Source organism: Poromitra crassiceps (genome assembly GCF_964638095.1).
Source record: "Poromitra crassiceps genome assembly, chromosome: 6".
Lineage (NCBI taxonomy): Eukaryota > Metazoa > Chordata > Actinopteri > Beryciformes > Melamphaidae > Poromitra > Poromitra crassiceps.
Genome location: NC_139627.1, coordinates 14,032,003 through 14,052,002, shown reverse-complemented (window position 1 = coordinate 14,052,002; position 20,000 = coordinate 14,032,003). Strand labels below are relative to the sequence as shown.

The 20,000-nt window shown below is 41.8% G+C and overlaps 1 protein-coding gene across 1 annotated transcript in view; it reads left to right on the top strand.

Annotated features, from left to right (window-relative positions):
- The window catches only part of grin3a (glutamate receptor, ionotropic, N-methyl-D-aspartate 3A), a gene marked incomplete at both ends in the record, with an annotated part of 132,976 nt that overhangs the window by 29,308 nt on the left and 83,668 nt on the right, over positions 1-20,000 (top strand). Inside the window, one exon of the mRNA XM_083638095.1 lies at positions 18,477-19,234. Coding sequence (XP_083494221.1) covers positions 18,477-19,234 — 758 coding nt within the window. The remainder of the gene's footprint in view (positions 1-18,476; positions 19,235-20,000) is intronic.

The following is a 20,000-nucleotide window of genomic DNA, read 5'->3' as shown; positions in this document are numbered from 1 at the left end:
TTTCTCAGAAACAAAACAAAACAAAAAGGTGAAATGTGAAAACTTGATGAATGTTAGACGACATTAAACATGAGGGGGCTTGATTAGTTTCTGATTAATTGTGACCTTTGGGAGGGGAGGGGTTAATACAGCAAAAACAGCCATACAGCAAACAGATGAATTGTTCAACTTCACCATTATTTCATTTACAACAACGAAGTTAAAGGGATACGCCGGGAGTTTCACTCATTTGCCATATCCTCCATACATAACCAAGATACACACATATCCTCCATACATAACCAAGATACACACATATCCTCCATACATAACCAAGATACACACATATCCCCCATACATAACCAAGATACACACATATCCCCCATACATAACCAAGATACACACATATCCCCCATACATAACCAAGATACACACATATCCTCCATACATAACCAAGATACACACATATCCCCCATACATAACCAAGATACACACATATCCTCCATACATAACCAAGATACACACATATCCTCCATACATAACCAAGATACACACATATCCCCCATATATAACCAAGATACACACATATCCTCCATACATAACCAAGATACACACATATCCCCCATACATAACCAATATACACACATATCCTCCATACATAACCAAGATACACACATATCCTCCATACATAACCAAGATACACACATATCCTCCATACATAACCAAGATACACACATATCCTCCATACATAACCAAGATACACACATATCCTCCATACATAACCAAGATACACACATATCCTCCATACATAACCAAGATACACACATATCCTCCATACATAACCAAGATACACACATATCCCCCATATATAACCAAGATACACACATATCCTCCATACATAACCAAGATACACACATATCCCCCATACATAACCAATATACACACATATCCTCCATACATAACCAAGATACACACATATCCCCCATACATAACCAAGATACACACATATCCCCCATACATAACCAAGATACACACATATCCCCCATACATAACCAAGATACACACATATCCCCCATACATAACCAATATACACACATATCCCCCATACATAACCAAGATACACACATATCCCCCATACATAACCAAGATACACACATATCCTCCATACATAACCAAGATACACACATATCCCCCATACATAACCAAGATACACACATATCCTCCATACATAACCAATATACACACATATCCCCCATATATAACCAAGATACACACATATCCTCCATACATAACCAAGATACACACATATCCCCCATACATAACCAAGATACACACATATCCCCCATACATAACCAAGATACACACATATCCCCCATACATAACCAAGATACACACATATCCCCCATACATAACCAAGATACACACATATCCTCCATACATAACCAAGATACACACATATCCTCCATACATAACCAAGATACACACATATCCTCCATACATAACCAATATACACACATATCCCCCATATATAACCAAGATACACACATATCCTCCACACATATCCCCCATACATAACCAAGATACACACATATCCCCCATACATAACCAAGATACACACATATCCCCCATACATAACCAAGATACACACATATCCTCCATACATAACCAAGATACACACATATCCTCCATACATAACCAAGATACACACATATCCTCCATACATAACCAATATACACACATATCCCCATATATAACCAAGATACACACATATCCTCCATACATAACCAAGATACACACATATCCCCCATACATAACCAAGATACCCATGGACTCTAAGGACTCACAGGCCTACACACGGTCACGCACGCACTCCCCCAAACCCCCCCCCCCCCCTCCCGCCCCCCTCCCCTAAACCCCACCCCCCGCCTCCAGCAACTTCCCCTCGCTTTGCAACACCCCCCCCCCCCCCCCCTACCCCCCCCTTCCCTCCCACGATGAACCAAACCGGCGCTGTAATGGCAGCCTCCCTGGTGTCGTGGTGTGGGTTGTCTTTGCTGGTAACCCTGTACATTTACAACAAATGTATCTGTATTGTATAATATTGAAGTGTGCCTTTATTACTTTTTCTAACTAGTAATAATGTGAATTCTGAGTTATTTATATGCTTTGTCCAATCCAAATTGCTGGCGCTGTTCAATGGCGACCCGGTTTTGCTCTCCGACTCTGAGAGCGAACCAAGCAGAATTTCGCTCGTGATACTTGTACCATGAAGTGACAATAAAGTTAATCTCAATCTCTCATCTCATACACACATATCCCCCATACATAACCAAGATACACACATATCCCCCATACATAACCAAGATACACACATATCCCCCATACATAACCAAGATACACACATATCCTCCATACATAACCAAGATACACACATATCCTCCATACATAACCAAGATACACACATATCCTCCATACATAACCAAGATACACACATACTGTATCCTCCATACATAACCAAGATACACACATATCCCCCATACAGTACATAACCAAGATACACACATATCCCCCATACATAACCAAGATACACACATATCCTCCATACTAGGGATGTTCATTTTGAAAATTTTCCAAAATCGATAATCGGTGAAAATTAACGATCAATTATCGATCATCGATTTTATTAATACTTAGAAAATTTTCAATATTTTCAATTTTTTTTTTTTTTTTTTTTACAAAATGAATGCCTATGGCAGAAAATACGAAAGACAACGTGTTCTCCTCAATGAACTCTTTATTTCAATGTGTCTCCTCTCCAACACTGCTGTCCCCGGCGCATGCCGGTGTGAATTTCCCATGTTTAAAACAGTTTTGTTGGCACAAAGGCCCGTGCCCAGCCAGAAAACTAGAAACTATATGAAGCTCCACCTCACGTTAGTCGGCTGTGCAATGGAGTGGGGCGAGGAGGAACGAATTCCACCCAAACCTAGTACAAAAAAAAAAAAAAACATATTTTTTTTTTTTTTTTTTTTTTTTTTAATAATTAAAAAATCGATCCAAATGCCACAGGATCGATTCCAATCCTTAACGATCGATTATCGATTTTCGATAATTGATGAACATCCCTACTCCATACATAACCAAGATACACACATATCCTCCATACATAACCAAGATACACACATATCCTCCATACATAACCAAGATACACACATATCCCCCATACATAACCAAGATACACACATATCCCCCATACATAACCAAGATACACACACATCCTCCATACATAACCAAGATACACACATATCCCCCATACATAACCAAGATACACACATATCCCCCATACATAACCAAGATACACACATATCCTCCATACATAACCAAGATACACACATATCCCCTATAGAGACAGTCCGCATGTCTGGGAACGCCCACAAAATGTTAAACGGCTGGCGCGCGAGTGGGGTAAAACTGCCGATATATCTCATGGGCTGACTCACCAAAAGACGGTGCTGCGGCTCTAAACTACAGGTTTGGGGGTTCTAGAGCAGAACACAAGACGTCTGCTCAGATGTGCGTTTACTGCGGTGGTTAAACCCCCGATCGTGTCTGCCTGGGCTGGGCTATCAGCTAAATTCTAACTTTGCTGAATGGATAGAACGGGGGTTTTTACCCCACCTTGACCACGCCCCCAGCCAGGCTGAGCCAGCTAAACCAGCGTCTATGACGACACGTGGCCTCAACCTATACATAACCAAGATACACACATATCCCCCATACATAACCAAGATACACACATATCCCCCATACATAATCAAGATACACACATATCCTCCATACATAACCAAGATACACACATATCCTCCATACATAACCAAGATACACACATATCCCCCATACATAACCAAGATACACACATATCCCCCATACATAACCAAGATACACACATATCCTCCATACATAACCAATATACACACATATCCTCCATACATAACCAAGATACACACATATCCTCCATACATAACCAAGATACACACATATCCCCCATACATAACCAAGATACACACATATCCCCCATACATAACCAATATACACACATATCCTCCATACATAACCAAGATACACACATATCCTCCATACATAACCAAGATACACACATATCCCCCATACATAACCAAGATACACACATATCCCCCATACATAACCAAGATACACAATGTGTTTGCTGTCACTCTCTGCGCAGTATACAGTGAGGTATAGTCGTCAAGTTAGTTAGTATCCCAATAGAATGGAGGCAAATGGTACAGTTGTTTCATCACCAAAAACATAACGCCGCCAAAAAGCTCTGTGTGCTTCGGGTAGGAAGTGATAAAAGCTGCCGTTCCTCGAATGGCCACTTGAGGCCGGCTCCAAAAGGGAGTGGTTCTCCCTTCACCCCCATGTTACAGTGAAATGCCCATCTTTACAACAGGATTACATATTTTTACAGCCTGGTTCAAAAAACGCTTTTGCTACAGCTAATTTTCACCTTTCATGACAACTGTACGGCGTGTGATTGTTTTTAATAACTCAGCAGTTTAGAGTTATGTAATGATGATAGATGATGTAATGATGATAGATGACGTTTTGGCCGTGATTCACGGGTCGTCTGTCCAGTGATCGCGTAGCTCGCCAATCACAGACCAACAGACTGAATCACAATGGTGTTTACAATAACGTCAGGCTAGACAGCGCCTGCTGCGTCACGGACATACAGTTTAATGCAGTGGGCAGGTAACAACTGAGATGAAGAGAAAATGGTTCAGTCTAAAACGCATGCCTGATGCCTTCATATCTCATTAATTAACAACACTTTCACTAATGTTAGCTTACGGACATCATTTACCTGCTTTACCTACCAGCTTGAGTTCACCCAAAACTAGCAGCTCGTGCGACGGTGAGATAGATGCCTGTTGGGTAGATTTGGTTTATCAGCACAGTACATAAAATAAGCACAACCAAATGTCAGATAGGTCGGACCACCGTGTGTAACTAAGGTATATATCTTTAATGTTACAAATATGGCTGAAAATGACGACAGAAATAAACAATAAACACATTTGTGATATCGCCACAATTCCAATCGATCGGCAGGTGTGTACCCGGAAGTGACTTTTGTTGCCACGGTGATTGGGTGTAGAGCAGGCGGAGCAGCGGCTCTGTGGGAAACCCCTGGTCTCGCGCCATCTCACGTGAGTTGTGCGAAAACCAAGATAACAGCGGCCCAAACGCCAAACTAGAGCCTGCAAAATGGGAGATCACAACCCAATGGGTGACATCACGGTGACTCCGTCCATATTTCTACACGGTCTATGGTTTTGACCTGTATCTTTATCATATTCCACCTCTATTGACGTAATCATGAATATTCAACACTATAAAACACTGTGTGTAATCATCCAGATTCAGAGTTGCTCGGCTCCCAACCTGCAGATTGAATTAACCCGTCAAACTGCCTCTCTCCCATCTGGAGTTTTCGTAGCAACTGATAAGCAATGAGGTTGCACAGGAATTTATGGAGCGTGTGGAAGGACGGATAACGTTGGAGAGATTCAGAACGAACGGGCGAGGTGCGCTGGGAGGAAGCAGAGGGAGCAAGAGGCTGGCGATTTAGCATGTAAGGAGCCACGGATTGGGAAAAGCAGAAGACATCTAGTTATCTGTGATGTGGACTAACCTCAAGTAAAAGATACAGAGACAGAGCATCTTCATCGACAGATGTACACCTGGTGCGGTATGTGCAAGTCTGCAAGTGTGCTCTATATAGCTCAGTGCTTCTCAAAGTGTGGACAGTGATTGAATTTCACTATAATTCCATCCACATAAGTAACACAATGACCGAATGCTCATGGGTTTTATGCACCTTCTGCAAGAAAACGTCTAAAAGCAAAACTCTTGGGACCCTGGGACAAAATCAAATGGAGGTCCGTGGTCTACCTTGTGCCACTTTAGGGGTCCTTGACGTGAAAAAGTTTGAGAAGCACTGAACTATAGCTATTCCAGTTGAGGCAGGAAAATATGTAACCTTGCAAGCCAGCTGGATTCTCTCGCGAGATCTCTAGCGCCGGCGCCCCCATCTGGCAGCGTCAGGTTAGAAAATATGCACTTCAGCTATTCACATTGTCTGATTTACAGCTGGAGGTGGCATATATGTACAGAAACATGTGTAGACCGTGCAGAACTGCATCATTAGGTATAACCTAGTCAAATGTCCAGATGAAGGTAACATGTCCAGATGAAGGTAACATGTGCAGATGAAGGTAACATGTCCAGATGAAGGTAACATGTCCAGATGAAGGTAACATGTGCAGATGAAGGTAACATGTGCAGATGAAGGTAACATGTCCAGATGAAGGTAACATGTGCAGATGAAGGTAACATGTCCAGATGAAGGTAACATGTCCAGATGAAGGTAACATGTGCAGATGAAGGTAACATGTCCAGATGAAGGTAACATGTCCAGATGAAGGTAACATGTCCAGATGAAGGTAACATGTGCAGATGAAGGTAACATGTCCAGATGAAGGTAACATGTCCAGATGAAGGTAACATGTGCAGATGAAGGTAACATGTGCAGATGAAGGTAACATGTACAGATGGGATTCTGCACTGTGGAATATGCAAATGTATGCTCTTGCCATTTATCACCTAGAAGATCCTATATGGAAAGGAATAGGTGGGAGGTCGTGTGCATGAACACAGAATTGTTCAAGCAGGCAGAAGGAATATTGCAATGCGGTAACATGCTGCAGTGGAGGAAGTAATCAAATCCTTTACTTACAGGACTTTTACTCTTCACATCTTTCTCTGTCTGTGATGGTGGACAACAATGTTTGAAATCGGTCCGCTATTGAGCGAGAGCACCTCAGCCGGCAGCCATGAAACGGGCTGCAAAATGTAAACATTGAAAGTAAAAAAACAACAACACATTGTATTTCTCTTTAGGGCCCTTTCCATAATGTTGTCATACACTAATAACAACCTGAGCCTGTAAGTGGCAAAAACAAGCACTTTTAGTGGCCGTATATGATAACAACCTGAGCCTGTAAGTGGCAAAAACAAGCACTTTTAGTGGCCGTATATGATAACAACCTGAGCCTGTAAGTGGCAAAAACAAGCACTTTTAGTGGCCGTATATGATAACAACCTGAGCCTGTAAGTGGCAAAAACAAGCACTTTTATCATATGTATTTTCATAATGTATTTTCTGTGTAAAACCTTATTCTCCAAAGTAACTAGTAACTCCAGCCAGCAGATACATGTAGTGGAGGAAAGTACCTAAAACTGTACTTAAATACAGTACTTGAGTAAATATACTGTACTTATGTCTGTAGAATAGATGCATGGCACCCATTATATCCTATATTTCTATATTTTCTATATTTCTCTATCAATTGTTCAATGTGTTATTATTACTACTGTAATTTGCTACTGTTGTGTCAGCTAGAATTAGCTCGACATATTTTCGGTGAAGCCCTCTGGCACATGCTTGTGAATTAGGGCTATACAAATAAACTTGAATATATCATAACTAACTATCAGCCCCTTCAGATGCCCACTCAAATATGAAATATGTGAGGCGATACAGGCTGAATCCTCAAGGCTGAACTGCACAAAGACGATCAATAGACCGCGAGCAACAAAATCAAAGATGGCTGTGCAAACTTCCATCAGTGGCTGTAAATGCTTACACACTGTCCTGTAAATGTATTTCTTGAATTGATTCAGTACAAAGTGAATTGACCTCAACTCTGACAGAGGCTTATGCCAATCAATGGACAGGATTAAGCGCTTTTGCGGCTCAAGTTTCTGTGGAATCATATGTAATTACTTGGCATTGATTTTTGTTTGAAACTCAGAGGGACCGCGGGTCTCTGTGTGCTGCGGGAACAACACCACTTTTGCCCGCTTTTTTTGTCACAGGAATATTTGCACTGAGACGATATAAAAGAGAACAACACACACCCACATCAGACCTGTGCTGATATGAAAATCTAACTCTCCAGTTTCCATTTATCCAGACTGATCTTGAGAGACAATATTATCTTGATAGACCTACCTATTAAAAAGATGATGATTTTAAAAACAGCACTATAATATACTTCAATTACCTTTTGGCGAATTTATAATATCAATCACGAAACATTTCTCTTCTAGTTTAGACTTTATAACATAATATGGAAAACATTGATGTAAAAGATTGTACTTTTGTGTTTGCTATTCACCCCATAACAATATCGGTTACTGTCACATCTCTAATACAGTACAATGTACAAACATTTTAAACCTGGATTTTCTTTTTTATTATATCTATTATGGCTGAATTAATGAATTACTACTGTATGTAAATTAAGCTGATTAAGGCAAACATTGCAGTAAATCTGTGATTATGTCCTCAGCAGTTATCCAGGGATAAAAGATGAACGACGGTACTTTGCTGACTCTGGAGGACTTAATGGAATGGAATTGTCCCTCAATTAACAAGTTTGGTGGTGACATAAGGAGGCCAAATGGATGAAGGACTAACAGCTACTGTATGAGTGGGCCTGTGTGGAATTGTGGGCCGGGGCCGTTGGGATTTCTCGCTATGGAAGCAACAATAATCAGACCCTCCAGGAATTTAAATTTTGTGCAAGATCCGCAAGATATCCCATTTTGCCAAATCAACAGTTTCCTGTAAATTATTGCAAGCGCATGCAGTTTGACAGTTTCCCATATGTTTTCCCGCAGAACGCCTCTTTAATCTTATAAGAAATCACCAGAATCCCAATTTTAATACATTTCCACAATTTTACCACAATGAATCATCTCATCAAAGGCGGATCGATAAACACACCTGTATAACTTTGTGTGATTCGTCCACTGGCTTGTGGTTTTGCCAGTCGCTGCACTTTTACCACAAAGTATAAAGGGGAATATTGTTTCTGTTCTTTAAACCCTACAGCAAGCACTTTTTGGCTGGGAAAATCACAGAAAAACTCCAAATTGTTGGAAGGCTTGTTGGAGGACTCTTTCCTTATGTAAGACAGCGGGCAGTGACTTTAGAGGGATCACAGTGTGCTGCAGAATAACTCACGGAGCCTCCTGGGGGGTGAGAGAGGGGTAAGAGTCGGGAGGCCCCGTGCTGTGAATTACCATTCCTCACCTTGAAACAGAGGAGCTCTTGCCTGATGTGCCTGATAAAAGAGGTTGGTGGTGGTTCGATTCCTGGTTCCTCTATAGTCTGCATGTCGAAGTGTCCTTGGGCAAGATACTGAACCCCAAATTGCTCTCGGTGGCTGCGCCAGCACCCTACGTGGTAGCTTCAGCACGTCGTTCATGTGTGTGTGTGTGTGTGTGTGTGTGTGTGTGTGTGTGTGTGTGTGTTTATTTCAATGAGGGAGAACGCGTACGTCAGCCATTGAGAATTTAACCTTGGCGATTTTTACGTGGATGTAGCGGGAGCACTTGGGGATCTTTCTGTTAAACGTTAGCTAGTTGCAATGATTGAACGTTGAACTAGCAAGACTGAAATGTATATACCTTTCTTCGGAGAGTGTTGTCATATTTAACTCGACTCAACAACACAGGCAACATGGTTTTGTTTACATAATGATCAAGTCAATATTGAAATATTGAAAGATTTGAAATATTGAAATATAGAAAAAAGAAAATGTGGATATTTTTTAACCAGGACTATTTGATGGATGAATGAATTTGATGTAAAATGGAAACTGTTAGACCTATCGTGCTGCTATAACAGCTGTTATTGATTGATTGATTGATTGATTAATTGATTGATTGATTGAAGTTTATTTCAAATATGCAACAACAACAAACAATAAGTACAGATATAGCCTTAAGCCATTAAAATATATACATGTATTCAAGAAACACAAAGATCAAACTCAATTTTGTCATTACATATTTGAAAAGGAGTGGGAAGAAGTATACACTTACTTAATCCCACCCCTTTTCCTCAAATCATAATTTACTAATTTTGAAACTATCTGTTCCCTTTATGGTCAGACTTATAATGAATAATAAAAAATAAACTTAGTTAACACATTTGTTTTTATTAATTCCTTATTGCTGCTCTTGTAAACAAGTCATAGATATCAAACCCCCTCTTCGTCTCTATACCTCTGGAAAACCATTTGACTATATTTTATTTTAAACTGTTTTATGTTTGGACATTGCTTTAACTCCACAATCAGACGATTATACAGTACATGTAAAACAGATCGGCATGGCTCATCGGTATCAGCAGATATGGCTCGTGTTCGGGGCATCCCTATAATCTGTAACCACCTCAGAGCAACAACGATCATGGTAGCGTTCACTTCTGAGCTTTTAAACAGCTGATCATTCCTGTTTTAACTCATCGATGCAAGGTGTTTTGAGGACTGACAGAATGGCTCAATCTAGTTTGCTATCGTCCAATTCCTTTGGTCGTTGATGTCTCCCAACGCTCATCATAACTAGGTTTGTCCCACCTATACATTGACCATCCAATCAGGTTTGCCCCACCTATACATTGACCATCCAATCAGCTTTGTCCCACCTATACATTGAGCATCCAATCAGGTTTGTCGGACTATCTGTTCAAATTAACTGCTGGTGGTTAGGTTTGGTCCAGACTGCCATTCATGGGAGCTGGACAGGCAAGAGGAGGTCCAGATCTGCAATAAAACATGCTTTATTGTTTCTGACAGTGTTTCTGTTGCAGCAATAATCTATCCCCCTATTTCCAATCACCACAGATTAATGATGATTGTCCAATTTGCATGTGTAAAGTGATTCATGAGGTAAATTAAATTAACCAATAGTTTGGTTTGTTCTATTGACTTTTAGTCCAAAGCTTGTGTCGTATAGGATAAATTAAACATTGCTGAGGGACTTTGAAGTGTGTGTGTGTGTGTGTGTGTGTGTGTGTATGTCTCACGCTTGCATGTATGTGTGTGTCTGCGTGTGTATGTGTGTGTGTGCGTGTGTCACACGTGCATGCACGTGTGTGTGTGTCTGCATGTGTGTGTGTGTGTGTGTGTGTGTGTGTGTGTGCATGCGCGCATGCGTGCGTGTGTGTGTACGTCTAAGCCAATGCGCAAGGTACACCGAATCTGATTTGGCAGCTCACGATCGCTAAACTTCCTCTAAAAGCCTTTCTTTTACAGTTTGCTTGTTTCGACTGCAAAGAGTAGAATAAACACGAGAAGCACATATTTACTGTGTACACCTTTACCTTGTAGCCTACCTTGAAATACTGTTGAGAAGATCAGATTTGAAAAATATCTGTGAACTTTTGGCTCAGCATAATCCTGTGTTTGGTATGCATAGCTTGGTAGCGCAGGTGTGCCCTCAGGTCTGATCAAGACTGAGAATGGTTTGGAGGGTAATAATTTATACATAATTTATTGTTGTTCCCTTCTGAGCATGCTATAGGCCTTATTTAAATCATCAGTTACATCGGTGCCTACTTGATACCCCAATAGCATAGTGTATCTGCACCTGCAGCCTTTACTCCCTAACCACTCAGCCAGGCTTCTGCATAAGCACTCACTCCAAAACAAATGGTTGTGTGAGGTTCTTTGTATTTGCTCATGGTGCATGCTAGCTAGCCCTTCTCAGGACTGCTGGTATATTCGTTCGTAGATACGACCTGAATCCAGCGTCCTTTATGAGTAGTGTTGTCACGGTACTCGGGACTTCGGTACTTGGACGGTACTACATTGCTACGGTACTGAACGGTACCTGTTTTTCATGGTACCGAGGGTACCGAATTTACTATTTAGTTTGCCACCATGGCTTGGCTTCATGGACCCAGCCGCCAGCTAACGTTAGCCTGTCTGCCTGATCAACATACATACATACTGCGCATACAGCCCTGCGCACTTCCGGGACTACGGTGTCCCCGAACGTCCACACGTAATCGCGAACAGTCATTCACAGCTTGTACTTGGAGCAGTGCGCACAGGCAGCGAAGATAATGGCTAACAGCTACAGCAGGAGCGGCTGCTCCTGTCCTATTCCAACAACTCAACTTGTTGAGAAGAAGAATGCAAAGAGTCGCATTTGGAAATATCAGTCCCCAAAGTCCCATCTGCAAAAAGTGTGAAAGGGAGTTCCAAACCAAACAGGGTAACACATCCAATCTCGCCAAGCAGCTGAAAGACAGGCACCCAGACCTGTTCAAATAATTCAAGGTGGGTTAATTCTTTCAAACGGTGTAAAATAACACGTTTAACAACATATCAAACAGACCTTATCCTGTCACATTCGTTTTTGAGATAGCTGGCAATGCATTGTGTAACCAAAAAACGTTTGCGCTAACGTTAACGTAACGTGTTTTGTAATGGAATCATTATGGGACCCGGCTAATATCTGATACAGCGTTAGCTAGCATAGTGTAACACGTGTGCAATGCAATGTTTGTAATGGAAACATTATGGGACATGGCTAATAGCCGAACTTAGCCATAGTTCAACATGGCATCAAAATAAATACAAGCTTCTTTCGGGTGAAACATGTCCGTGAATTAAAACTAGCTACATAAAATTGCTTGCACTCTACATGTGTGTATGTGCAGTTGTCCTTATCATCTCTTTATTTTAGTAAATCTCACTGACGTTACTTTCCATTTAACAGTATGCGAGAGATGAAGATGAAGAGGAAGGCACAAGTCGCGGAGCCCAAAAGACCACCCAGCAGACAATTCCTGATGTTTTTGAAAAGCAGAGGAAATATGACAAGAACTCACATGAAGCAAGAAAGTGTGATAGGGCATTGGCAGAATTCCTATGCATCGATCAAATACCAATATACACCGTTGAAAAAAAAGGATTCCAGCAATTCTGTGAAATAAATTAAATTATAATATTTAATATAATAATAAAATTAAATACTTGAGGGCTACATGCCACTGGTGTTGCACTGTCTGTACTCACTGCCATACATAGTTGAATGTAAGAAGTAAGCAGAAGCACATTGTTTTGTTTTAAAGTTGAAGGCTACATGCCATTTGTTCATTGGAAATGGTTGCATACTTTAATAAAGGAGAATATGTTCAAGAAATATCAGTCTGTTTTTTTTACCGTGGTACCGAAATTGGTACCGAGTACCGTGGAAATTCACTAGTACCGGTACCGACTACTGAATTATTGGTACCGTGACAACACTATTTATGAGACAAGCACAATTAATTCTCAAGCTACAAAGACGTCATCCGCACTGGGCTTTACTGTCGCACCAACATTTCAAACTCACCCTCTGTTACCGGACAGTCTTACAGTCTCGCACGCAGAGTACTGAAAGTCAGCGAAGCTGATAAAAAAAAAAGTATTATTTTAAAAAAAAAAGGGTCGCTAACTAACTGCAAATGGCTGTGAAATAGGTAATTTGGTGGGGCATTTCTACATTTCTACAAAAGAATAAAATATAAATTCTATTGTACTTATTGCTACTGTGTGCTGCCATGCCACTGGTTAACCCTTCGAGTGGCAGAGGTGGCACCCGTGCTCTAGGTTGCTGATGTGTGCCATACAGATGCAGCCACTCCCGTCGTGACAGATTTTTTTCATTACTTTGTGCTTGACGATGCGGTGACGTTTTTGAGATGGTTTGAGATGTGAATAATGGCATTCAACCACTAGGGGCCCTCATAGTCCATAATGTGTCTCTCACTGTTGCAGCAGTTTCAAGCTGCGGGGTCACAGTCCACGCAAACGTATTTGTTCTTCCGGTTCAGCGCTAGTTGTCCTATGTGGCTTACTAACATAGCTGCTAGTTATGTTATATGGCAGTAAAATGCTACAGAATGACCAAATTGATATAACTTTTAACCATTTCGAGTAACAATGTTTCCATACGGATCACCAGCGTTAGTTTGTTTATAACGTGGCTATATTCATAACGTTTATATCTCGGATGGGTTATATACTGTCTGGTTAACGCCAACCTACAGTATGTGCCCTATCAGAGTTCGTTACGTTATTGTACAGTACACTAAACAAAACAACATGATAGCTGCAGCTGCGTCACTATACGTGTGGGCGTTAAGTTTTAATTTGGTTCAAGCATATTGTATGGTGACATTGAATCAGTGTTAGCTTAGCGCTAGCTAGCTAGCAAACACTACGATCTGTGAATAGAATCTAGAATTGGCCTGCAGCCATTTCTAACTACTGTACAGTAGCTAGTTTTTCTCGAATTGATATAACGTTACAGTAGCATGGACCCATCTCGTTATGACAGTGGGGAGATGTTAGCTTTTAGGTTGATATACATTCAGATCTTTACTACCTAACATCCGAAAAGCTAGTCACAATACAGTCACAATACTGTATTAATACCGACTAGTCACCTTTAGCTGACAGCCAAACTTTTCACCCTGAAATAGGAGGATTTACTGTATGAGTAGCCTAGTTTGATTTCTCCCCTGGTATCTATTCATTGTCACTAGCCTATGCATACAGTACATGAACCACCATCATTCAGTCAGTCAATCAACCCACATGGAAAGAATCTATATGTACCCTATATGTTTTAATATAGGGCCACATATAGTTTTCCCATATATGGTGCATACATAAAATTGGCCGTTTTCCTATATTATATGTACATATATGTACCTATATGTATAGGTACATATATGTACCTATATGTACATATAATATAGGAAATCGGCCAATTTTATGTATGCACCATATATGGGAAACCTATATGTACATATATGTACCTATATGTAGGGTTTTAAATAAAAAAAAATAGCAGCGTACACGGGATTCGAACCCTGTTCTCCAAGGTTCAAGCCGTGCGCTCTAGTGCTGAGCTATACATTTCTATAGATGTCAATGTAAATATGTGTCAGGATCTGTACATTTGGTAAAGGTAATGCAGAAATAGGGTTTTGATATTTCAAGCTTCTCATTTTGATATATTACAATATGATGTGACCATTTTACATTTGTACTAGATTAATCAATCAATGTGTTGACTATTCACCTTATTCTTTGCCCATCTAAGGTTTAGGTTCAGTCTGTCCATATGAGTCCCAATCACAATCACTTTTATTGGCACAATATGCAAATGACATAGGAGGAATTTGTCTTGTGTCTGTATGCACGTAGCAGTCATGTCAATATTCAGAGATAAAGATGTAAGAAACATAACTAAAAGACAATCACAATGTTGCAAGTGCAATCCAATATATACACGAGTGGAGGAGTGTTCAGTAGACATTAAATATGAATTTCAAATAGGCAGTGAATTGACATGAATTTACAGTCTGAGTTTAATATGCAGTGAATTGACATGAATTTACAGTCTGAGTTCAATAGGCAGTGAATTTACATGAATTTACAGTCTGAGTTCAATATGCAGTGAATTGACATGAATTTACAGTCTGAGTTCAATATGCAGTGAATTGACATGAATTTACAGTCTGAGTTCAATATGCAGTGAATTGACATGAATTTACAGTCTGAGTTCAATATGCAGTGAATTGACATGAATTTACAGTCTGAGTAAAATAGGTATTAAATGATATATGAGTTACAGTCTGAGCATTGCACGATGTAGACAACAAGAGTAATCTAATGGTCTAAAGTTCTGGTAGGAGAAGCAGCTATATTACTTAGTGGCTTAGGGGGGGGGGGCTCATGTCAATGGGGGGATTCAGGTGAGTTCAGGAGGAGGTAGTGAGGTTTGTTGGTGAGGTCCTTGGTGGAAGGGGCTTTCGGGCCTTGTTGGTGAGGGCCATCGGTTGTGAAGAAGCTGTTCTTGTGGCGAGAGAGGTTCAGCCATGATCTTAGGAGACCACTTCAGTGTCCTGGCTGCATGCAGGTCCTGTCCATGTACTCACATGCAGAAAGATGCACTGTATTCCTCATGATGTGTATAATGATATTCATGGGAGCAGGTGAGGCGGTGGAGGCTGAACTCCATTATATTCAGCAGACTGTGTTACTTTGTTCTTACGGAACAAATTGAGTTCTTTCTTTCTTTCTTTCTTTTTCTTTCTTTCTTTCTTTCTTTCTTTCTTTCTTTCTTTCTTTCTTTCTTTCTTAGTAGTAGTAGTAGTAGTAGTAGTAGTAGTAGTATTTATTTGTCCTTTCGGAAAGTTGTCCTGCATCTGTAGCAGTCAGACAAAACACAGCACAAGACAATACAGTACAAACAAGATACAATAGAGTACAACACAATGCCACGACAATACATCAAACAATAACAACGGATATGATCACAAAGTGCTTCACACCAACACCACCCCAGTGTTTGGCAAAGCCAAACACTCCAGAGTGCTCACCCAGGGAACCAAAATCACAGGCTGCCAGAATATCATAAAGGCAGTACACAGAATGGTCAACAAAATCCTTGTTGGCACTTCCCACCCCTCATACCTCTTTCCAGACGACGCCGTCGGGGCCGAGGCTCAGGGGCCCCTGTGCATGGAAGTGCTGTTTTAATATCCTTTATCCCCACTGCCACTGCACAGCTCAACATCGGGAAGGAACCTATGGACTTAAGAGTACTGAGCTGAGCTAGCACACAACACTTTATATCTTGTATACAGCACTTTATATTTAGTATTTCATTTTTAACTGCCACTGGTAAACTTTTTAACTGCATTAGTTTTGATGGAGAAAATTCCATTGGCCTCATTACATAATAGCAAGCCGTATTCAGGGTAATTGCATAACACATATAGTCAGACAGAAGTCGGGTTTCCATCCACCTGTTTTGATGCGAAATTTCAATTTGCGCATAAAAAAAACTGAGTGGAAACGCTGCCTAATTCGCAAAAACCTCCAAATATCGCAAAAAAGTTTGAGGCTTGAGGGAGGCGGAAAAGTCGGGTGTATCGATAAAAAGAAAATGCGAAACGTGCGGTGGAAACAGATTAAGCGATATTCCGTTGTCTCTCCATTAAAAAACAACACAGTTTGCCTTGATCACTGCAAAACATGACATGCCGTGTGTAGCCTCCACACAATAGGGCTACACACGGTAAATCATGGTACGCGCAGCACAATACCCGCCGTGGTAAACAGAAGAAGGGATATTAACTTTAAGGCGACTCACTTCTAGACTTGAATGAAATTGTATTCACTTACTATCTGCTCCGTGGGCGTGGATTACCATTTTACAAAGTAACAAAGTAACTTAGCAACATCAAATTTTTGGGAGATCGGGTTGGGATTATAACGTTAGTTTGCCGAGTCGCACCTGATAATCCAGAAATGGCGTTATGGTACCTTTGTCTACTTCATCTCATCTACTTCAGATCATCAAGAAACTTTAAATGAATAACATTAGATGTGTTTAACAGAGCTGTATATCGGGTCTAGCAGCTGATCAGCAGCTCAGACAGCCTCAAACACGAGGTGATTGACAGCTCTATAATTCGCAAAATAGCCGACTTTCTGAAAATTCGATTAAAAGTTGCGATACATTTGGATGGAAACCCAGCTAGATACACATAGTTCATTAATCATGAATTCCATTCATAAATTCCATTCCACACAGACAGACAGCCTATGTTATTTTGGCCCTGAGCGGAGCACAGTGACAAGCTCACTCAGAGATGTGGCCTCGCTGGGCTCCTGCCTTTGCTACAGCTCCGCTCTCCCCTCGACTCCTGCCGTTGTTCTACGAGCTGCTCAAAACATAGCTTGTGAAGAGATGTGAGATATGTGAGAATACTATTTGAGAGATGTGAAAATACAGTATAAAACCTTTGACTGTGTGTCATTCTGTACTGAGCTCCTGATCTGGAAACATGTCAGCTTCTCCAGGGAGCCAGTCTCTGTGCAAATTGAAATCTTCTGCTTGCAAAGATTTGTGTAATGGCCGAGTACATTTCTGTGAGACAACTTCCTGACTCCTTGGCTTCATTATTATTTGGATCTCTCAAGTGGTTTTCTATCAAAGTTGGTCACCGTTCTGATCATTTTGGCTTGAGATACGATCTGGTTAATGCGGGAAAAGAATGATGTTATTGATACAAATTCCATTGTACAACAAGTTTTTACTACATGTCTTGTCTTTTTATGTGTGCACCTACTGTATGTTTTTATATGTGCTGTATTTAGGGATGGTATCTTTTCAAATGTTTCCGATGCCGGTGCTAAAACGGTAGTGGTGCCTAAATGGTGCCTGATCTGATACTTTTTAAATTTTAAAGCAGATTTAAAGTGGACTTTTTAATTTAAAGAGGTTCCGGAGCACTGGAGGGCAGATATTTCACTCAGCAGCTTGGGCATGGCACCTTAATGAGGCACCTAAATCTGCGTTGCACTTTGGTACCAGTTGTAAAAGTACCGGTACCATAATGGTACCGGGTTTCTGTACCCAACCCCAACTGTATTGTATCTCTAATTGAGCTATGCACCAGTAAAATACACATTTCCATTATTGCCTGCATTAATGGACAACAACATTTTCATGAATCTTGAATCTTCCCAAATTCCCTCTCCTCACAGAATCCCCTCCATTTCCAAATGGCCATGCAGACGGCGGAGGCCCCCCCGTCGCGGCTCCTCTACTCGCTGCTGATGATGAACGGCTGGTGGGATATCAGCGTTCTGCTGTGTCAAGAATGGGACATCGCCGACTTCCTCGTCCTCGTCAAGAACAACACCCGCTTCCACCTGGGGGCGCTGGTCAACCTGACCGCCGCCTCTGCCTCTTCTCCGGCCTCTTCGTCGGTGTCATCGTCCTTGGCGGTGGCGTCGCCGGGAGTTGCGACGGGAGCAGAGGCGTCATCGTCATCGTTACCCTATTTCTCCTCCGCTGCCTCATCCTCTACTGCTTCCTCCTCCTCGTCCTCCTCCTCTTCCTCCTCTAAATCGGACCAGCAGCAGGCCCTCATGCGGCACCTCGAGGCCCTGAGAGAACCCGCGAGCACAACAGGGGTGGTGACCTTTGGGTGCGAGATCCGCGAGGTGCGCCGTCTCTGGACGCTGGCCACCCGGATGCTGCTGCCAGACTTCCACTGGGTCCTGGGGGACAGCCAGAACGTGGCTGAGCTGAGGACAGAGGGTCTGCCCCTGGGGCTCCTGGCCCACGGAGTGATGGGCTCCCCGACTCTGGATCACTACGTCCAGGACGCGCTGGAGCTGGTGGCGCGGGCTGTGGGCGCTGCCGCCAGAGTGGATCCGGCCCTGGCGCTCATACCTGGGACCACCAACTGTATGGATGTGCAGCAGAGCAATGCCAGCTCCGGGAGGTACTTGTCAAGGTAAGGAATCACATGGAAGCTAAAGTGGTTATGTCTTGCACCAATACAGCTACACAACATGTTGTGAAATGATCACAGATGCTCAGATAATGTGTTGTGGACATGAGATGCTGAGATAATGTGTTGTGGACATGAGATGCTGAGATAATGTGTTGTGGACATGAGACATGTGGCGGAGCTGAGGTTTTTATGTGCTCCGCAGGACCGGATGTATGGGTTCGGTGCTCAGTGGTTGGGAGGGTGTAGTGCAGCTTACAATTTTGAGCATCGGCTCCGCCATTATTATTATTATTGCCGTTATGTTTAGGCAAGTAAAACTTGGTTAAGGTTATGTTTAGGCAAGTAAACCATTTCACCCTTCGCTAAGTCCTGCCCCCTTACTTACTGTTAGACACTTAGACATTGCTATGGACAGGCGTTTAGCTTGAACATGCTGTTAGCTTGCACCCGTTAAAACCGATTACGTTAGCTGGAGCAATAAAATACATATTTTCTGAACTTATTACCACTTCAGTCCTACGGAGTTGCAAGTCCCATATATACACACCTCCACGGCATTGTTCCTTCTGACAGACTAGTTACAGACTAGTGCTTCTGTTCTGACTAGTAGCTTGCCCGAACTGCCCTGCCTAGCAACGGTTGCTAACGTAGGATTGGACAGTGGCCGTTCTAGGGCGGGACTTAGCGAAGGGTGAATTAGGTCAGTGGGTAAGGTTTTGGTCGTGCATGGCTCTTGCAGATTAACAGGCCAGACGGAAACAAACTC